Below are 23,271 nucleotides of genomic sequence, written 5' to 3'. Positions count from 1 at the left end.
CGCGGACGTCCGAGGTTCGATTCCCAAGAGGGAGTGCAGTGGAGTGTGTACACCTGATGAGCCCAGAATGAGGGCGAAACACGTGTCGCGTACTCTTTGCATTTATTTGACAGTAAAACTATTTCAACCATTCTATGATCTGCTCCTCACAAACTGAGGGCACCGTGGCGGATGTTAGCAGATTGCTGGCCAACCACAAGCGTTACCTGGTAGGTAACCACCCATACAATCAGATTGTGACACAGACTGCGAATGCCGTGAATATATATATATATATGAAATCCTAAGCCGATTTTATGTGACGTTTTAAATTGGGCTTATTTTAAAACCTACGTGCATATATATGTTTGGTATCATTGTTTTCAGAGTTTATCAAATCTTGAATGTGATGTTGTTAGATTTTCAGATTCTTATTCCGTTTTTAAATCTAAAATATACTTTATAAGAATGTCAGTTTAAACAAATGGATCATTTATTTAGTTTCTTATAAATACTCATCGAGCATAGTGGACCTCAGTTTAATGGGAAAACTCCAATTGGTAAGTAAATATTTTATTCTCATTTCATGATTTTTACTCCGTTAAATAATAATTAATTTTTCTTTTACAAATTTCTAGAATTTTGTGATTTTGACTCCAATAAATAATCATTTTTCTTTTGTACATTTACAGATTTTACTAATATTCTGGCTGCAACTGTGGGTTGGGTGCCGAAGGCACCAGGGGGGCTTGCTCCCCTAGTATGTATATAGATATGCAGTTATCCTAGTTCTATAATCCTTGTGTATATTAATACACTTTATTGTTCTGTTGCTTAAAACGAGTGTAACTCAGGTACCTTGAGAGAAGTCTAAAGGCTGGAGACCCCCTCCTATAACTGAGAAAGGTAAGGAAAACAAGTAGGAGTCTTACCAAATTATTTGAGTGATTACCGGTATTGCCAAAGACAAAACTGATCATTAATTAACTAACTTCAAATCCAATCAATTCCTACATTTAAATTGACTGTCCCTGAGTGAGCAAGTTAAAAATTCCTTTTCCTTTTTTAAACTGTGAAACACATTCTTACTAAAAAAAAATCAACACGAAGATATAATTGTGTGTTATGGTAGAGTGGATAAAGAAGTTGCATTGGGAAATAAAAATAAAGAATACGACACTTTCTAGGAATCCAATATGGAAATGATGGAGCAGTGAAAGAAAATTGGGAGATTTGTAGTAGACAATACAAAAGAATGGAATTTTTTACAAGTAGAAAATTAAATAATTGAACTAAATATGTTTTTGGTTGTGAAAAGCTATCAAGTTATCAACCAACCGTTAAAGATGGAAGAAAATGTCTCCTCATACATTATGCAGGAAGATGAATAAGCCACAACCACAAGTAATAAAAAATTAAAAGGTGTATCATAACAACCTGAATCAGGGCCCAGTTAACCAACATTTTCTATTAACAAAGTTGTGTAAATTACAGATTTTGTTTAATTTATGTTTTTTTGTGTTTTTGTTCTGGAATCTTCTGCCTCATGCTGCTGCTTTCTGTTAAAGTTTAAACTTTAATGTTTACTCAGCCTGTGTTGAAGTTGTTTAGGATTGCCCTTTTAATTTGTTTTTTGTTTTAATTTTCACCTGTATTTATTCCATAGTTATTGTCATCTTTAATGCTGACATTTATAAGTAGAACAGAGCCAAAGGTATTGCATATTCTTAATGTTTTAGTTCTTTCCAATAAATATAATCGAATGATCAGAGCAGTTTTTATTTATTTTTTTTTGTGGTTTAAGCTTGAAAAAGTAAGAAATGGAATAATGAAAAGAAGAAAAATGTTGGAAAAATAGGGAAACAGTGTTCCAGTAGCTCACAGTCAGAGCAGCATACTTGGGAGTGTAAGACAAGACACCGCCCTGAGGAGAACTGAAATGTTATATATGGCGAGTGCAGGAACATTAAAGAAAGGTTGTAAAAAGCATTGAACGGCACGATTAATAAGGCATGAATGAGAAACATGGACAAAGAAGAATGGACTACATCATTTTACAGAAGATGTTGTATGGGCTGTGGTGGGCTGGCGCCCTGCCTGGGATTTGTTCCTGCCTCGCGCCCTGTGTTGGCTGGGATTGGCTCCAGCAGACCCCCATGACCCTGTAGTTAGGATATGGTGGGACGGACAATGACTGACTGATTGACTGACTGTTGTATGGATTTCTAACAGCCCATAGCAGACCTACATTTTTGAGGCCCAGAAGATTGAACTGTTATGAGGGCCCCTTTGCAACCAGCAATGAGGTCTGGGTAACCCCTCTTATCTTCTTCAGTGGGGTTGCTCCACGACAGATCCCCTCAAATTAAAAAAAAAATTGAACCATTACATCTCAGAATGTGATTAAAATCACAGTACTAGATTATCATGCATGTGAAAGTCACTGGTGTGAATAAAATGTCCTATGCTTTATTGTTTTTGATTGAAAATTAGGGAAATGTTAAACACATGCATGATGAAATACAACATAGTGTAAGAGCCATTAGTTAGCTAGTTAGGTTATGTTCAATTGATGTAAGTATTTTCCTGGTTATGTTAAAATATTTGCCTATAGATTAGTGCATAGTTAATGGAAGGTTCGTTAACAATCCCTACAAGCTAGCTTCATCCATCCATTTTCCAACCCACTGAATCTGAACATAGGGTCATGGAGGTCTGCTGGAGCCAATCCCAGCTAGCACAGGGCGCAAGGCAGGAACAAATCCCGGGCAGGGTACCAGCCCACCACAGGGCACACACACACACACACCAAGCACACACCAGGGACAATTTAGAATTGCCAATGCACCTAACCTGCATGTCTTTGGACTGTTGGAGGAAACCCACGCAGACACGGGGAGAACATGCAAACTCCACGCAGGGAGGGTACCGGGAAGCGAACCCACGTCTCCTTACTGCGAGGCAGCAACACTACCACTGCGCCACAGTGCCGCCCACAACCTAACTTCTAAATGGTTTATATTCTAATAATTTCTTGTCATTCTGACTTCAGATGAGTTCAGTCTGTGATCTGCCTGGCAGCTGGTAAGCCATGGAAGGCAAGCAGTTTCAAACTGTATTGAATGTGCTGAACTTTAATGTTGGAAAGCTAAAATTATTAATTAAAGAAAGAAGAAAGCCTTTTATTCTGTGTGTGTATTCTGTGACTGAATTTCTACATTTATTTCTTTTTCTACATTTTCACAATACTTTTTAAAAACGAACTTTATTGGACTGTAGAATTTATTTTGTTACGCGTTTGACTCGTGCTGCCAATTCAGTACCTGCTCGTTTTCGAGGAAAAAAGAAAAGACCACAGTCAATATAATCTTCTATTTTAGACACCTATGAGAATACTGCACATACTACATGAAACACATTTTATAAATAAAAAACTCTTTTTTTCTAATTTTTCTAGCAACATTTTCACAGTTTTGCCTTAGGAGAGCTTCCTTGCAATGTCATTTTCTAGAGACAATATGCAAAAGAATTGAAGGGCTCTTCAGTCATGGTAAGTAGAAATTTGTTCTTTATAAAGGTTAGCTTTGAAAAATCCCTTTCTGGTTTATAGCTTGTGATAGGCATAAACAATTTGAATTTACGTCATAAATGTTACCCGTGTTTATTGTAAATTAAATATATTTAGAATTAAACATCCTTTATTTGAGTGTTTTTTTCATTTACAGCTACCTTACATGATACCTTAATAACCTTTAAATTTTTTTAACTATTATTTTGTATTGAATTACATTACAGTATTAATATTAGTCTTTTTAAACTCTTCTCATACAGTAGACACTCAAACTTTTTAAGCAATGTGGAGTAAAGTTGCTTCGGGGGCCCTCCGAGATTAGAGGCCCTGACACTTAAGCTTCATTAGTTTCATATGTCATGGACACACCAGGCATGGGCTGGCATTCCGGCCAGTATGGTTCAATGCCCCCCGATCCGGCCAGGAGGCCAGTTTAACAGACCAATCACATGGAGCTATTTGCTCCCCCAATACAATTGGTGGCAGTCTTCCTGGGCTGTGGTGCCTGCATGGATACCCACAGGGCAGGCTGGGAGTTGAAGTCCTGTTAGACAACCCTGCAGTGTTCCATAGATCACGGGTGTCGAACTCCAGTCCTGGTGGGCCACAGTGGCTGCATGTTTTCATTCTAACCATCTTCTTCATTAGTGAGCCGTTTTTACTGCTAATTAACTTCTTTTGCTTTAGTTTTAATTAACTTGACTCAAGCCCCTTAGTTGTCTCTTTTTCCTTAATTCGTAGCCAAACAATAATGAGACAAACAAGCCACCATATGACCAGCTCACCTGTGCCCATCACACAATATCTGAAAATAAAGAAAGGTGAAGGTCTCAGTAAAGTTGGTCTCTCAGGTCACCAAAACATTTGACGGTGTTCTTAGAAAAAACAGAAAATCAATAGTTTTGGAAATGTCTGCTGTGGCAGAACGAGAGCAGCAACAAGCCATTGAATTAAATAACGGGTTTAATTAACATCAAGAATCAGCTTCTCATTAAGAGACTGTTTGGAGTGAAATTGGTTGGAGTTTGAAATCCCAGTTTAGCTGGTCATCAGTTGGCTCGTTTCACATCTCATTTCTGTTTGGCCGCCATTTAATGAAGAAACAAATCAATTCAGAGGACTGAATCCTTAAAAACAGGGCTATTGATATGAAGGCAAAAGGACTTAATTAGCAGTGAAAACTGCTCACTGATTAGCAAAAGGGTCAGAATGAAAACCTGTAGCCACTGCGGCCCTCCAGGCCTGGAGTTCAACACCCCTGCCATAGATGCTGCCAAGGTGAGCTGCAGGGACAGACCATCCCTACTTTAAGGAACTTCCTCCTGACCTGGAAGTGCTTCCAGTCAGTTGTGCAGTAACACCAGAAGTGGTCCCAGGTCAGGCATAAAGGAAACCACTCTACCTCATCTGGACAAGTCAGAGTTGGGAGAGGAGCTGGACAACTCTCACTTGGAGGGGAAAGAAAGAAAGAAAGAAAGAAAGAAAGAAAGAAAGAAAGAAAGAAAGAAAGAAAGAAAGAAAGAAAGAAAGAAAGAAAGAAAGAAAGAAAGAAAGAATACTAATTCCTGGGTTCCATGTTTGTGGTTAACATATGAAGGTGTTTATTAAAATAAATTATTATTTGAACCTAGGACTTGTGTTGGAGGGTTTGGGGGCTCAGTGGTGCCCCCTACAGGACACACATAATTGATACATCCCTGTTAACAGCACAAATTATTTGAAATAGTCAGGGGGTCGGGTGGTAGGTAAGGTGTTTAAACCATTCAAATACTCGTTTAGTGATTATGCCTTTGAAGTTTAGCCAGCAGACTGTAAAAGAAAATGAGCTTTGAACTCAAGAAAAGGGCTCAGGGAGGAATACAAAACAGCACAAGTGTTAGCGTACAATGGACAACCCAGAGGGATTGGAAATAGTTAGGAAAAAAATGGAGAAATACAGAATATATGTGAGGGATGGGAGGACGGAGGCACTGCCATGCCATGGATCCAGCGTCCCAAGTTAGAATCCCACACCCGTTAATTGGCCAAATGGGGTCTGTGTGCCCCTCTGTGTCTGAATGGGTTTATTTATTTATTCTCCCCCAAAGCCAGCCCCTTAAAATTCTAAACTGGATTAAGGGGGGGGGGACGGTACGGTGCCGCAGTGGTAGCACTGCTGCCTCGCAGTTAGGAGACCCGGGTTCGCTTTCCGGGTCCTCCCTATGTGAAGTTTGCATGTTCTCCCCGTGTCTGCGTGGGTTTCCTCCCACAGTCCAAAGACATGCAGGTTAGGTGGATTGGCGATTCTAAATTGGCCCTAGTGTGTGCTTGGTGTGTGGGTGTGTTTGTGTGTGTCCTGCAGTGGGTTGGCACCCTGCCCGGGATTGTTTCCTGCCTTGTGCCCTGTGTTGGCTGGGATTGGCTCCAGCAGACCCCCGTGACCCAGCGGGTTGGAAAATGGATGGATGGATGGATTATGGGGATTTGAGAATGTTATGCTATATGTCTGTGTGAAACAGAGCCAAAGAAAGTGCATTAGTTAGAAATGGAGGGGAATATGTTGACACCAAAACAAGGGTAACAAAAAGCATTAAGATGTGCAATTAAATTAACAGGAAACTAATCCTTCTTGGTTTTGACAATTTTGTAGTGGCGTGTTAACAAAATACAATGGTATGGAGCTGAATGAACATAAAGATGTCAACTAAATGTTAATTAGACAGACGAAGGAGGAGAAGCACTATGAGACAAGCGTGTTGGTAATTTCATCAAAGGGTGGGTTGAGTGCAGGGCAGAAATAATTTTCTGCGATGCAAAGGGGTAACTTGAAGTGCTAGACGGTAACAGAATATCAGACTGGATACTGTACTCAAACTAAAGAGAAGGCCAAGATAGAGTAAATGGAAAAAAAAGAGAGAACCCGACTGCTTTCGAGTTTAGACAAGAAACAAAACATCCCAACAAACAAAAAGGCCACAGGACCCCCATCTTCTAGGTGAGATCTGGTAACGTTTCATGTAGTGTGAGAATTGTCCATTAGAAATTCAAAACCACCTTTGCTTTGCCTCCTAGAAAATCTTCAGCAAATTTCTTCACGTTGTCAATGCTGACTTCATCGGCTTGCATTTGGTACTGCACGCTGGTTGTGAGGTCGATGATACGGACAGCCGGACAGTCGACATCCCTCACCCGGAAGTGTTCAAAGATGCGTCCGTTCCTGGGTTCATCAGTGTTGACAAAGACGCACAAAATCTAGGAAGAGACAGAATGATCAGGGAGTCGTTACTACCCACGATACGACCAATGGCCAATAAAGGTGTAGTCTGCGAGAAGTAAAGCATCTAATCAAACTAGTCGTCCTTTTTTTTTGCGTTTAGTGTAAAAACAGCTCTCAAATTTACTTTACAAAAATTAATGTTTGGCTGACACCTCTATCCAAGACAAATGACAACATTTCTGATACAGTTGGTTACATTTCTTTTGTTTTTCCAATTGGAGCACATGTAGGTCAAGTGACTTGCTGCCCTGGTCAGGGCCGTCTTAACAGCATTATAGGCCCCCCGGGCAAAGCAGTGCACTGGAGCCCCTGCCTACACAATCACTCAGCAAGTCACCACATACAAAGATTATCATGGGGTCCCCGGGCAACTGCCCAACGTGCCCATATGTTAAGATGGCCCTGTCACTGGTGGGATTTGATCCCACAACCTCATTGTTTGAAATTCAAAGCCTCAACCACTGCACCACTGCCAACTTGTAATACGTAACTACAGTTCCTCCAGAAAATTAAGTCGTAGCAAAACTAAAACTATAGAAGCAGTACAATAAACTGTACTATAACATAAGTCTCTTACAGTACTAATCCTTCCTCCCATTTTTGTTTGACTGCAGGGATCTATCACGTGCCCACCCTCACTCACCCACACTGCAGCTATCTGGGGAGGCATTTCAAAACCCCTTCATTTCATTTTCTGAACTTGCTTAGATTAGATTATTAGATTATCTCTTTATATATATAAAATCCAATATCTGTCTGTCTGCCTACTTAACGCAGTGTTTCCCAAACTCGGCCCTGGGGACCCCCTGTGGCTGCAGGTTTTTGTTCCAACCAACTTCTCTTTTTAATTGGACTCCTAGCTCAATTAAGTGAGCTGTTATTTCCCAGTTTCTGTGTTTTGGAGTCAGTGGAGAAATAACATAACTACGTTTGGTAAATTTTTATTAAAATGTACTTAGCACTTATAAGGGGATAGAGTTTTTTTTTTTGTTTTATCTTTTTAACAATTTTCAGCCTGATTTTCATTCTGCTATGTTCTGATAGTTTAATTTATTACCTACTAATTAGTGGGTCTGACACTAAAGTTATTGCAGCCTTTCATCATTCCGTGTTGCTTACCTGGCTGTCAGTTCTGTTTGTTTTAATTATCATTATTAGGATACAATGAAGGGTGCAAACTGCACGAAAAAATAACAAAACAATAGGACAACAACAAAAGAGAGGTAAGCGTTTAAAGCAAAAGTAGAGGTATTTCAAAATGTCTTACAAATGTAAAGAATCATACTGCTGTGCTTTTCTAAAGGCAGAATAAGAGAAGGGGAAAAAAACACATCTAAATAAATGAGATCAATTATTGTGACTAATTGTGAACTTGGCTGGAATAAAAACCTGCAGCCACAGTGGGTCCTCAGGACCAAGTTTGGGAACCACTGACTTAATGGATTTAGATCGGGTTTTTTTCTATAATTTGCTTGAACATTCTTTTGATTTTGCAACTTCTCTCATCGCGCTAAGTGTCATAGTTCGCTTGCAGTACCGATTTATTTGCACGAATACAAGAGACACGCAGCGGGCCGAGGGGCCCATCCTCACTCATGTGCCAGCCTCAGGGCTTATACGTTACCTCCGCTTAGCTAGCGAATGAGAGAACTACTTAACAGATTTAGATCGGGTTTTCTTCTAGAATTTGCTTGAACATTCTGGTTGATTTTGCGACTTCTCTCATCACGCTAAGTGTCATAGTTCACTTGCAGTCCCGATTTATTTGCGTGAATCCGAGAGACATGCACCGGTCCGAGGGGCCCTCCACACTTACGCTCCAGTCTTGGGGCATTCCTTACCTCCACTTAGCTAACAAACGAGAGAACTACTTAACGGATTTAGTTTGTTTTTTTCTAGAATTTGCTTGAACATTCCAGTTGATTTAGCAACTTCTCTCATCGCACTAAGAATCATAGTTTGCTTGCAGGAGTCATTTATTTGCACGAATCCGAGAGAGACACACAGCGGGCCGAGGGGTCCTCCTCACTCACACGCCAGCCTCGGGGCTTATACCTTACTTCCGCTTAGCTAGCAAATGAAAGAACTACTTAACAGATTTAGATCGAGTTTTCTACTAGGATTTGCTTGAACATTCTGGTTGATTTTGTGACTTCTCTCATCATGCCAAGTGTCATAGTTCGCTTGCGGTAACGATATATTTGCATGAATCCGAGAGACACGAAGCGGGCCGAGAGGCCATCCTCACTCATGCTTCATCCTCAGGACATGTTACTTTCCTCTACTTAGCTAACAAACAAGAGAACTACTTAACGGATTTAGGTTGGTTTTTTTCTAGAATTTGCTTGAACATTCCGGTTGATTTAGCAACTTCTCTCATCAAGCTAAGAATCATAGTTCGCTTGCAGGAGCGATATATTCGTGCTAATCTGAGACAAAGGCTGTGGGCCGAGGGGAGGGGGAAACGTGACATCAGGAGTGGGGAGCCGGGCAGGGCCCTCCTCGCTGTCCTGTTTCACTGCTGCGCAGGCGAAGCCGGGGGGGGGGGGCGACTAGTTTATTTATAAAACATTTAAAACAACAGAGGTTGCGCCAAAGTGCTGTACAAAGAAGCATTAAAATAAACACAATGCAAGCAATCATGAAGAAGAAGATTAATAAAAACAACCAATAATAACATCCACCACAATCCCATTATACGCCGTGAAAAGCGAAAGAAAACAAGTAGGTCTTAAGCCGACTTTTAAAAACCTCGATAAGAGGATGAAGACCTGATGTGGAAAGGCAAGTCATTCCAACGCCTAGGATCAACAACTGTATCCCTTGACTTCAGCCGAGGTCTTGGCACTACAAGGAGTAGTCGTCCAGATAACCTCAATGCTCTCAGTGCCACGTAGGGGTGAAGGAGGTCACAGATGGAGCAAGATCATGCAAAGCTATGAAAACAAACAAGATTTTAAAATCAATGCGACACCTGACCAATAGCCAGTGGAGAGAGAGGCTAAAATGGCAGAGATGTGAACCTTTTTTTCTAGACCCAATTAAGAATCTAGCCGCTTTCTCATTTCAACACTCTGGAGAGCAGAAGCCACCTTGGGATGAGTTGCCAGGCTATGACAGTACACACATGAATTCACTTCTACTGAACTATTTGGATTCATTATTAAACTGAACATGTAACCAGAGTTCATGGAGGAAAAATCCATGGAAACTCTACATGAACAGTAAACCAAACTTGGTGTCTCAAAGCAGCCTGTGCAATACACAAAGTCTGTACCCTGGGGAAAGCCCTGTTGGGACTACTTAAGCACTTTTATGTTGGGTAGAATGGCCAGTGTGGGACTGAGTGGTGTTTTGGCCTTAGAACCATTGCAGATCTTGTTTTTTAATTTTTCTTTCAGCATCTCATCAACTGCAGTTTTTATTCTGTCTGACCATCTGACCGCAGCATCAGAATTATCATTATAGACATAAAAACAAATCTGTAAAGAAGAAAGCACTCTACTTTATCTATTACTTGTATATCTCTGTCATGTCACGTCATTTTCCAACACGCTTCATCCAGACTAGAGTCGTGAGGGTGCTGGAGCCCATCCCAGGTGGCATTGGTCCATGAGAAAGAAAAAAACATTATTAACTGTAATGATTATAAGTATTTAACTCACAAATACCAAGGACTGTATTTTGTATTAATCATCCTGCAGAGAGCTATATGATTTTTACTTCTATATGATTTGTTCTTCATCCATCCATCCATCCATTTTCCAACCCGCTGAATCCGAACACAGGGTCACGGGGGTCTGCTGGAGCCAATCCCAGCCAACACAGGGCACAAGGCAGGGAACCAATCCCGGGCAGGGTGCCAACCCACCGCAGGACACACACAAACACACCCACACACCAAGCACACACTAGGGCCAATTGAGAATCGCCAATCCACCTAACCTGCATGTCTTTGGACTGTGGGAGGAAACCGGAGCGCCCGGAGGAAACCCACGCAGACACGGGGAGAACATGCAAACTCCACGCAGGGCGGACCTGGGAAGCGAACCCAGGTCCCCAGATCTCCCAACTGCGAGGCAGCAGCGCTACCCACTGCGCCACCGTGCCGCCATTTGTTCTTCATTTAGGTAGAAAAAGAATTAAGCTTGTGCACAGAATTATGAGAGTAACTTGCATTCTTTTATGAGAAAATGCTGACCTCTTCTTATTAACAGAACACCCTGTGATATTATAAATCAATGTGATAGTTTCTGAATTCTTGCTTAAAACTATAAGAAACATATCCCTTATGCATTAATAAATAAGGATTTATTAATCTAACCAAACAAAATCTAATGAAGATATTAAAGCTATGAGAATGTAATTTCTTTATAACTAATGTACTGAACTATAAGAAACTGCTTTAAACTGGTCTTGTGTGTGTGTGTGTGCTGATAAGGGCGTATTTCTTAGGAATGTGAGTGCCCTGATAACTCTTTATTTTGATAAGAAACTCTGTACACTCCTGCATTTAATAAACCAGGATGTAACTGTAACTTACAGCAATCTATTGTATGTATGACCTCAAAATGAACTGCCATGTTTTATTCTCTTTGGTTAATGAATAAGCTAGAAAGGAATTTTTTTCTTTTTGGCAGGTAGACAGGCAGGCTGGGTTTTTTGGGGCACAGCAAGAACTGTTAGCTGCTGCAGCCTCTTTGATTCATCAAGAATAAAGAAATTGCTTTTTACTTTAAATTGGTGTTTTCTCTTCCGTTGTTTCCGACTTTCAGCGTCCACATCCATCAAAGTGCAACCATACGCAAGTGGGCCAGTTTAATGTCACTAACTCACCTCACCTGCATGTCTTTGGACAGTCGGAGGAAACCTGAACAGGCAAGGGGAGAATCTGCAAACTTCATGTGAACCCTTGTCTCTCCGTCCAGCAGCTCTACCACTGTGCCATCGTGTATTATGTAAGTTTGGATTGATTTATTCTTACTTGCTATTTTTGCTATGCCATTTATTAGACCTTCCTCTTATTTATTTTGATTTTTTGTAACTTTTTCTTTGACATCATGTAAAGCACTTACAGTCTTTGGATGAAAATGTGCTATAGAAATAAATGCTGCTGTATACAAATAAACTTAAATTTGGTTTGGGAATGTTGGTGTCAACAAGAGCTGTAATTGGAGATAAAACCAACAGTACATGTGCCTTCATATCCTGTATAATATCAGCTTTGACAAGTAACCAGAACCATAACCTTATGCCTGGTCAGCCTGCTTGAACACTCCAAAAGAACACTAAACCGGGCCTGCTTAGCCTGCTTAAGCACATTAAATTAAAGTGTTGCCTAAATTTAAAAGCCAAGAGGCCTAGTCAGCCTGCTTGAGCACAGTTAACAGAAAAACACAAAACCAAGTGGTTTGGGGTCATCCACTTGAGCACATAAGGTATAATATTCTTAGAAAGGAGCACATTTCATAAAAATTCCATCACTGAGAAATGAGTTAAGTGGAAGGATATACGGGCCTCGCAGTTAGGAGACCCGGGTTTGCTTCCTGGGTCCACCCTACGTGAAGTTTGCATGTTCTCCCCGTGTCTGCGTGGGTTTCCTCTGGGTACTCTGGTTTCTTCCCACAGTCCAACGACATGCAAGTTAGGTGCATTGGCGATTCTAAATTGTCCCTAGTGTGTGCTTGGTGTGTGTGTGTGTGTGTGTGTGTGTGTGCCCTGCGGTGGGCTGGCACTCTGCCTGGGGTTTGTTTCCTGCCTTGCACCCTGTGTTGGCTGGGATTAGCTCCAGCAGACCCCCGTGCCCCTGTAGTTACGATATAGCGGGTTGGATAATGGATGGATGAATGGAAGGATATACACCATCAGAAACAATAGTTCATTAGTTAGGGCCAAATTAAATAACTTTAGCTACTCTGAGAAGTTAAATGTTGTAAACACTTACCCTATAAACCTGTAACAGTAAAGTCTCCTAAAGAGGGTTGCCACTTGGTTTAATAATGATAGTAGCTACACGTCCCATAAAGCAGGGTCCTTGGATAGGAGATCCATTAAGCATTTCACCTTCTCGTGGTACGGGCTGGATGTTAAGTACTAAATAACTAAAGGAATGTTGTTAAGTGACAACATTAAAGAAGCAAACATCCCAGGCTGAGGCCTGTCCAAATATACAGATAGCAGTCCAATGTACAACTCATTCTGAGAGACACAAGAGAAACTAACATGTCAGTGGAGAGTGCAATCAACTCACCTTCAGGCAGGCGGTGGGGGACCGGGTACAGAACCCAGATAGTTTTTCCTTTTTCCCAAAGCTAAATAATCCTAATCAGTCAGAGCCTCAGCATAACTTGGAGTAACTTGTGGATGCTCTAAATCAAACCTCCAACTTATATTTGAATGACAACAGCAATTAAGGCCTAGCACAAAAAAAAGGCAGGCCTAGCATATATAAGCTATAATGTTAACATCACAGGAAACAGTGCCTAATCTTAAGGATATTGCATGTGATGGTCCAGGTTATCTCCGTGGTCCCTGTTCCATTTGCGAGCCCCGTGCACCCGAACCGTCAATCAATAGTCATAACCGAGATGAGCCGGGCAAATGAGGATCACACACATGCAGCAAGAGATAGGTGAAAAGTGTTCAAGTGTCTTTTATTAAAACAATCCAAAAACAAACAGTGTCCAAATAAATAGTACAGTGCATCAAATCTATTAAATAAATAGTCCATAAAAATGGTGAAACTGTGGAGGTTAAAACAATCCAGATAAATATCCATAAAAAACAAGGTTAAAAATCCAATGGCAGGAGGAAATCCTTAAAAGCTCAGTCCCAGGCACGTCTTTTCTAAAACTGTCACCCAGCCAACGGGCACGGCCTAAACTTAAAAGCCAAGAGGCCTGGTTAGTCTGCTTGAGCACCAGTAAATAAAAGTACACTTATACAGTAGGTCAAGAGGCCTGGTCAGTCTGCTTTAACACACCAAAGGAGCACTGAAAATCAAGAGGCCTACTCAGTCTGCTTGAGCACATTAAATAAAGGTGTTGTCTAAATTTAAAAGTCAAGAGGCCTAGTCAGCCTGTTCGAGCACAGTAAACAGAAAAATACAAGGCCAAGCAGTTTGGAGTCTTCCACTTGAGCAAATAAGGTATAATATTCTTGGTAGGACAGACACCATCAATAGGTCATTAGCTAAATTAAAAAACTCTAGTTACTCTGAGGGCGGTGCGGTGGCGCAGTGGGTAGCGCTGCTGCCTCGCAGTTGGGAGACCTGGGGACCTGGGTTCGCTTCCCAGGTCCTCCCTGCGTGGAGTTTGCATGTTCTCCCCGTGTCTGCGTGGGTTTCCTCCGGGCGCTCCGGTTTCCTCCCACAGTCCAAAGACATGCGGATTAGGTGGATTGGCGATTCTAAATTGGCCCTAGTGTGTGCTTGGTTTGTGGGTGTATTTGTGTGTGTCCTGCGGTGGGTTGGCACCCTGCCCGGGATTGGTTCCTGCCTTGTGCCCTGTGTTGGCTGGGATTGGCTCCAGCAGACCCCCGTAACCCTGTGTTCGGATTCAGCGGGTTGGAAAATGGAAGGATGGATAGTTACTCTGAGAGGTAAAATGTCGCAAAGACTTTCATCATAAACCTGTGTCACGCACGCGCGATTAGGGAGCCGCGGAACGACCTAAACTGTTGCGCGAAAACATATACCAGACGGGAATGGCGGAGTACTAACCTTTCTCTATTTATCTCCAACAGAAAGAAAGACACAACACCGCCATGAACGGCTGAACATGGATTTTCAACACGCCACTTCCGCCTTCCCTCTGTCGCAGCCCAATGACGTCAGCAGTCCCATCATCCATCTCGGTTCCTTCCCAGCAGCGCTTCATCCATTTCCGGTCCCTCCCTCATAAATGTTCCCCCCGTCCGCCATGATGGCGAACGGTGTTATGACAGTTGTATGGAATATTCACTTGATTGCACTTTTCCCACAGTATACGGGGCCGGAAAACCCCAAACCTTTTTCTGACTATTTGTGTCTTTTTTACACCTGTAACAGTAAAGTCCCCCAAAGAGGGTGGCCACTTGGTTCAATAATGACAGAAGATGTGCGTCCCATACAGCTGGGCCCTTAGATAGGACAGCCATGAAGCATTCTATCTTCTCGAGGTATGAGTCCAATGATTAGTATCCATATTACTAACCGAGAATGCTAAACCGGATATGGACGCAGGTACATGCCCATGGACACAGGAGACATAGTGCTCAGGCGCCACACAAAAACGAGGAATCAGCCCCCCGCCCCAGAGTGAAACGGGATAGACTACGAACGACACAGCCACACAAACAAGAGGAGTCAGCGCCCCGCCCCAGAGTGAAACGGGACAGACTACGGAGTCCACAAAGGTTCACAAATCAAACCTGAGATAGTACGGAAAGCGGTAAGGACACAGCCACACAAAAAAAGAGGATACAGCCCCCCGCCCCAGAGTAAAACGGGACAGACTACAGAGTCCACAAAAGAATACAGAACCCTAAACGTCCACACCACACAGCAGAGGCAAACACGACATAGTACGGAAGCTGCAGGCGCCTACAACGCGCGTCTAAAACACTGCAGACAACACCCTGAGATGGTGCAGAAGCCCCACAGACCCGGACTCCACAGCATATGTGAATCACATTTCAATTATACAATATTATGAGTTCTCACAGAAACAACAAACACAAGAGGCGTCGGAATCCCGTCCCACATTCAAACCAGAGAGAGTACAGAGTCCCTAAACGTCCAGAACACACAGCATAGTCACACCCGACATAGTACGGAGAGCGCATGCGCCTACAACGACACACTACACAGCATAATCAAACCCGACATAGTACGGAAGGTTCAGGCGCTAACAACGCGCGTCTAACACACCGCAGGCAAAAACCGGAGATGGTGCAGAAGCCCCAAGGATCTGGACTCCACAGCATATGTGAATCACATTCCAGTAATACAATAAGTACTCATAGACATACATATGTACTCTCAGAAAAAACAAACACAAGAGGCTTCGGCATCATATGTAACAATTACTAAGAATAACAATAATCTCTTTCAACTGTATTTCGGATTACCCACGACCAGGGGTTGGCGAGCGAAGTGAGCAGGGGGCGAAGCCCCCTAGTTAAATGACTAAAGGAATGCTTTAAAGTGACAACATATCAGAAAAACAACCATGCCAGGCTGAGGCCCCTTCTAAAATACAGATAGAAGTCCAATACAAAATGGATGGTGAGAGACACAAGAGAAACTAACATGTCAGTGGAGAGTGTAATCATGTCGCCATCAGGCAGGTGGTGTGGGACTGGGTACAATCCCAGAGAGGTATACATCCCTTTTCTCAAAGTTAAATAACCCTAATGGTGGATTTGGTTGAGTATGAGGTTATTTTAAATAAGATTATTATTAAGAGTATTGACATTCTCGGGTATGGCACAACAGGCATATAGGATCATGTTTTATCATTTTTAGACAGTTATCAACAAGAGTGAAAGGGAAGATCTACAGGACGGTAGTGAGAACAGCTGGGCTGGAGACGGTGGCACTGACCAGAAAAGCAGGAGTCAGAGCTGGAGGTAGCAGAGTTAAAGATGCTAAGATTTACATTGGGTGTTGCGAGGATGGACAGGATTAGAAATGAGGACAATAGAGGGTTAGCTCAAGTTGGACGGTTGGGAGACAAAGTCAGAGAGGCGAGATTGCGTTGGTTTTGTCAGGTGCAGAGGAGAGATGCTGGGTATATTGGGAGAAGGATGGTAAGGATAGAGCTGCCAGGGAAGATGAAAAGAGGAAGGCCTAAGAGAAGGTTTATGGATGTGGTGAGAGAGGACATGCAGGTGATGGGTGTGACAGAGCAAGATGTAGAGGACAGGACGATATGGAAGAAGATGATCTGCTGTGGCAACCCCTAACGGGAGCAGCTGAAAGAAGAACAAGAATGGCACCAGCAAAATATGATCCATTTAAGAAATTCTGCCTGGTAGCTGCCTATCAAGTCAAGTTGGGGAGCATGCTCTGGTACAGTGCGTTGCCGCACCCACTACACAACGAAACAACTCGGGATTCCTGGTTTGCAACCCCCCAGGCAGACACGCGGTCCAGTCCCACCCTCCAGAAATGACCCTCTATCTGTCGCAGCCAGGTGTTACGTGGGCGACCCCTTGGCCTGGTCCAGCCACTCAGGTCCCCAACAATGAGGATCTTACAAGCCGGATCACCCTCTGGGAAAAGCGCCACATGGCCGTAGTACCGTAGCTGACGGTCCCTCACAATGCAGGTAATGTGCCTCATTCGGGACTCAAGGAGCAACCACTCATTCGACACAAAGTCAAACCAACGGTACCCAAAGATTCTCCTAAGAGACACAGTACAGAAGGGGTCCAGTCTTCGCCTCAGGTCACTGGATAGCATCCATGTCTCGCAACCATATAGCAAGACAGGAAGCACCAGGACTCTGAAGACTTGGACCTTCATCCTTTTGCCTAGATATCAGGAGCACTACACATCCCTTTCCAGTGACCTCATGACCCCCCATTCTCTCCCAATCCTTCTACAGACTTCATAGGAAGATTCACCAGAGACATAAATGTCACTGCCAAGGTAAGTAAATCTCTCGATGAGGTCGACACTCTCTCCGCAAACAGACACACTGCTGATGGCCGTGCCCAAGAGGTCATTAAAGGTCTGGATCTTTGGTTTTTATCCAGGACACTCACAAGCTCAGACACTCAGACTCCTCACTTAGTCTCTCAAGCGCCCCGATCAGAGCCTCCATTGACTCCGTGAAGATCACATCATCATCACCAAAGTCAAGATCTGTGAATCTTTCTTCACCAACAGATGCCCCACAGCCGCTGGACCCCACGTCCCTGCCCAACACACAGTCCATACAAGCATTGAACAGAGTAGGAGCAGAACACACCACTGATGAACCCCAGAATCAACTGGGAAAAACGCAGACAGAAGTCCTGCCTCCACTCTGCACAGCACTCACAGTAGCAGTGTAGTTGCCTATCATAGGAATAAAATTTGAAAGACCTGCTGGTTCATGCAAAATGCTCATTCAAATTACAAAGAAATCATAAAACAATGTGGCAAATTCCTTTTGAGCATAAGAAAGGAATTTTAAGCAGAATTTCAAATGTGGAAATGCAATTTTTCAAACTTTTCAGTTGGACTGCCACAACTGTGCATACGGTATTCAGTGTAGGGAATGTGGCCTCATTTATATTGGACACACGTTTAAGTCCTGATTCATTCGACGTGTTCAACATGTTAATACAACCCTTTACAAACATTTTCGGCAAACCAACCATACACCCTTCAGAACCGATATCTGGTGGAATAAAAAACATAGATTAAAATGTGAGAATTGAGGTTGTGGGTTCAAATCTCGGTGTGACCCTGAGTAAGTCACTTCACCCGCCTGTGCTTCAATTGGTAAAGCAAAGGAAATATAACCAGTCAGTCAGTCATTGTCCAACCCGCTATATCCTAACGCAAGGTCTGCTGGAGCCAATCCCAGCCAACAAAAGGCGCAAGGCAGGAACAAACCCTGGGCAGGGTGCCAGCCCACCGCAGGGCACACATACACACACCAAGCACACACTAGGGACAATTTAGGATCGCCAATGCACCTGAACTGCATGTCTTTGGACTGTGGGTGGAAACCCATACAGACACAGGGAGAACATGCAAACTCCACGCAGGAAGGACCCGGGAAGCAAACTCAGGTCTCCTTACTGCGAGGCAGCAGTGCTACCACTGCGCCACCGTGACGCCGAAATGTAACCACTTGTATCTCAAATGCTGTAAGTAACTTTGGATTAAACTGTTGGTTAAATAAATAAATGTGAATGTAAATGTACCATATCCATCATTTAAAGACAATATTTACAGATGCCTTGAATGAAGTCTAATTGGTTTATTCATTAATTATAAAATGGCAGTAAAGGTTTATTTACCTTTTTAAGCCAGTGTGCCCATGCCTTCCAAACCTTGTTTGGATAATCCCAGAACCTAACCCCAACGCCCAACTTGCACCATTGTGTGACTAGGCAGGCATACTGGCTTCTAACGGGAGGTTCTGTACCTTTCCTTTGAATTCAGCTGCTATTGCTTCAAAATTTTCATAGATGACGCCAAAGTCTTCAGCACTTTTGTTAGTAAACAGTAGCATATGGCTGGTAACGAGAGCATCAAATATTTTTCCCGATGACTGTAAAATTAAAAGAGAGCAAGCAGCACTTAATCCGATACAGTAAACACAAAGTCAGAAGCTTTTTGTGCTGTTAAATACGTAATATGGGCCTTTGTGTCTGGAATTGCGACACAACGCTTACACGTTCACCACTTACCGCCCTTGTGTATTCCGTTACCAGATCCATTTCATTAACCCTTACGAATCTAATAAGATCTTTCTTTGAAGTTTCATTCGATACTTCATATAAAAATGGATTTTTCTCTTTCTGAAAAATAAACACAAAGTTGAACATTTCATTTGTTTGTTCGTATATAATACATACTGTAGATTATCTGCGTGCTTAATGTGACAACACTCTGAAATACTTTGTGTACTTTTATCCTCCAATTTAAACCTTAAAGCCCCCAAAATTATGGAAGTGCTATTGCTTAATTAATAATCAATATTTTTCAGAAGTGAACATTTTGCTGCTGCTGTATTATTTCCGGTGTGCTGTAAGGGAATGATGGGCTGGGATAGATGAATGGTAGCCCAGCCAGGAGACCCTCATAATGGATGGAAAACATCAGTGGTTGGGAGTCTCAGCCTGGATTTTCAGTGTTGATTTTTCCCACTCAGGATGATGTGTTGGAAAGATGGCTGTGGGTACTCCCCATACAGTGGGTGGCAGCATCTCTCTGCTGGGATTCGCAGGTGTGCGCCTACAGGTATGGCTGCAAGTTGTTGTACCAAATGGCAGCCCTGCTGGGTTATCTGGGGCGAGTTGCCAGGAGAAGACATCCGTATTCGTATCCACGCTTCTTGTGTGCAGTGCATGCTGTGGCATTAAAAGTACTTTCAGGCCCGGCATAAAAGGAGCTGCTTCACCTCACCAAGGGAGTTAGGAAATGAGGGACAGGCCAAAGCTCACCTGGGATGAGTGCCGGAAGAAAGGAAAAGGAAAACATTGGTGCATTGTATGTGTACACGTCTTTGAAGAACCCTGTAAAGGTGCTGCCTTCAAAATATAAAGCTTACTGGAGCTTTGTGTAGTTGTGTCAAGGATTTGGGGTTCTGAGCAAACATTGGACAGGACTGCTGCCTCACAGCTGTAGAAGTCTCGGCTTCTTCCAGTTCTTGTCCTTGAAGACAGTTTGCACATTCATTCTGTGTGTGTTGTCGCATGCGGGAACTTGGACGGCCGCTTAAGGGCTCTGGTGATGGTAGTTACTCATCAAACCAGAAGTTGGCGCTGTGTTCTAATGCCTTCTCTCTTCCTCTCCCCACAGGTCAGGTCAGGTCAGGTTGGGGAGTATGCACTGGTATAGCGCGTTGTTTTACCCATCAAACGACGAAACAGCTCCTGATCCTGGTTGGTAACCCCAACCAGGAAGACACGCGGTGCAGTCCCACCCTCTGGAAATGACCATCTATTTGCCACATCCAGGCGTTACGTGGGTGTCCCCTTGGCCTGGTCCAGCTGCAACGGAGCAGAAGACTGACAGCCAATCCACCACTGATGTCACTTCCATTGCATGCTGTCCTGGACCCCCACTTCTTCCTGCATGGAACCCATATGACCAGGGGTTAGGCCATATTTTGTCAATTCTCTGTTGGACTCAGATCCGGAAAGATGTTACTATCCTCCTTGTAAAAAGATCAACCACTTCTTTTTGTTTCATATTATATGGAGTCATGGACCCAAACCTTCTCTTACAGTCCCCCCCTGTGGGTACCCTCATATGTCCAAAGTCATGTGTTTTAGGTTCATCTACAATTCTAAACTGGCCCAATGTGAGTGAATTTGGGTGTGTGCATAGTGTGTCCTGTACAAAATAAATCTACATATCCTGACTTTACTATCGATTTTATCTTCTATTATACTTTCTTCTATTTGGTATTATTATACTTTACTGTATTGCTTTAAATTTCTACACTTTGTCTTTATTTCTAGAGTGACTAAAGTAATGACATGCAGTAAATATTAGGACACCTGGTGCATGAGGAGACTGCCATTTACTCAGCTCTGCAGGGTTCTTAAGGCTGAGAAGTCGCACCTCAGTAAGAAGGACAAGTGCAGTAGGAGTAAGATGTCGATGGTTGGTAAGTGGCATTTACCCAACAGGTGTATGAGCCTTCATGTGTCTTTGGGAGACCCGTATGATGTTAGTCTCAAAGGTAGTGAGTCCCTATGTGGGGTGTTACTTATATGGTACTTACAGTGAGTAGGTGGGGTCCTACATGGAGTACTAGAGAGTAGCTGGCAGTGTGTGAGTGTGTGTGTGTGGGTGTGTGTTAATCTTAAGGTGCAAGACTAGACCAGTCTAGTAACTAACATGGTGAGTCTCACCCATCCCTCAAAAACACATGTGCCTTCAGCAGAAAAGATCAGAAGTACTTGAAGTTGTGCGTTCCTCATCAACTGACCCAGTGATTCACCCCATAATGGGATTCGAGGGGTCAAAGTTACTCTTAACAAAACTTTGAAAGAATGTGGGTCAATAATATAGGCATGTGGAGTTTTATGCTAAAATTTGAGGTTGCTGAGCATGAATATGATATTTTTCAATATTTCATTCTTTTATCGGTGGTCCTAAGAGACACCCTCAGAAAGTTAAAAATGACCAATATCAAACATAAGCATGTGGGGTATCATTTTAGACTATTTCAAGGTCAGTGATTACGAATATGATGTTATTTTTTAATTCTGATCCTTTACTTGGGCTCCAGCCCTCCATGGACCTCTGTCAGAGGGTGAAAACTAAGAGATTTCTGTTACAATCGAGAATATTTAGATTTTAAACATTTAAACTGAAGCACACATTTTAATATTCCAAATATCTGACAGAGCTATTCTTGTCTATTCTGTACTTCTACCTCATGAAGTAAATCTTTGTTTTTCATGAGCACCCTGAATGACGACAGCTTATGCAAATTCACACTTTTGAAAATTTTATCCTGAATCTTAATAGCTACTAATTTGCCTAACAGGCCTGTCTTTGTCACGTCACATTTCTGAGGATGGCTCTGATCATTTTTATCCCTGAATTGGATTTTGTGCTTTTAGGAATGTTATTTATGTATGGTACTGTAGTTTCCAGGGCATTGGATCTTAAACCTAAAGGTTACTGGGTTCAATTCATTGTGTCTCTGAACCAGTAACTTAACTTGACCACATCTAGCAGCCACACAACCTGCACTTCAGAAGAGGTCAGCCACCTGAAGGGGAACATGTTTGGGCCCGGCCAGTACTTGGATGGGAGACCATCTGGGAAAAGTTGGGGTTACTGCTTGAGGACGTGTTGGTGGGCCCAGTAGGGTGTGCTTACTGTGTGGTCTGTGTGTGGATCCAAATAAAGTAACGAGGACACTGCATTGTAAAATCTGGCACTGTCCTTTGGACAAGACTTAAAACTGAGGTCCTGACTCTCTGTACTCTGGGCATCTTTTGAAAAGAGTAAGGTGTACCCCGAGGTCCTGGATGAATTACCCATCATGCCCTTGCAAACTCTGGACCCCTAATCATTGCCTGTCTCTAATTGGCTAACTATCTCTCTCACTCCTTGCTACATGCAAATGCTTTATAAACGTAATTAATTATTATCACTTTTCTCAAAAGTGGTGCTAAGCGATTAGAATGCATCCTGATTTTATAAATTGTGACGTAAGAGGATCAAAGTAGGAGGTGATAAACTGTAACAAAGGAGTCCCTTCATTAGCCTTTGATGAAGTAGTGAAACGTCAGCAGCATCTCTGGAGTTTAGGGCACTAAGATATGAACGCTATTCTACGTTAGCTCACCACCCTGCAGCTTACCTTTTTAGACAGCAGGACAGTGTCTCCTGTAATGCCATATTTATTAAACACAATTTTGTTTTTTGTGACTCCAAATGGGAGATCTGGAATGTCCTTAGCTGCCTCATAAAAGATCTGAACTTCAGCATCTTCAAGGTCCTGCGTTTATTAAAAATAACACAAGTTAATAACAATCCACATTGGATACAATAGCAACTCAATTTCAATACAAATATAATAAGTTCTTCTAAATTAGTTCTGTATCCAAAGAAAAAAATATCTTATTGTTCCAAACAAGGATATTTGTGGATGTGCTTGATAGCAGACATACAGTATTTGCTTTTAGCCTCTTCTCACAAGCAATACGGTATACAGTATGCATCTACCAAGCACATTCTTAGGACCACTACACTAATACTGTGTTGGACCTCCATTTGCTCTCAAAACAGCCTCAG

At 42.6% G+C, this 23,271-nt stretch overlaps 1 protein-coding gene across 1 annotated transcript in view; it reads right to left on the bottom strand.

Moving 5' to 3' along the window:
* Window positions 1-23,271, bottom strand: part of zgc:136472 (uncharacterized protein LOC678514 homolog) — a 47,781-nt gene that overhangs the window by 16,102 nt on the left and 8,408 nt on the right. The window contains exons 4-7 of the mRNA XM_028814378.2: window positions 22,838-22,975; window positions 19,197-19,307; window positions 18,932-19,057; window positions 6,584-6,781 (exon numbers count right to left, since the gene is read on the bottom strand). Of these exons, the coding sequence (XP_028670211.1) occupies window positions 6,584-6,781; window positions 18,932-19,057; window positions 19,197-19,307; window positions 22,838-22,975 (573 nt within the window). The remainder of the gene's footprint in view (window positions 1-6,583; window positions 6,782-18,931; window positions 19,058-19,196; window positions 19,308-22,837; window positions 22,976-23,271) is intronic.

Source organism: Erpetoichthys calabaricus, chromosome 11 (genome assembly GCF_900747795.2).
Source record: "Erpetoichthys calabaricus chromosome 11, fErpCal1.3, whole genome shotgun sequence".
Classification (NCBI taxonomy): Eukaryota; Metazoa; Chordata; class Cladistia; order Polypteriformes; family Polypteridae; genus Erpetoichthys; species Erpetoichthys calabaricus.
Note: the sequence above shows the minus strand (reverse complement) of the source record. Positions and strands in the feature narration are given on the sequence as shown.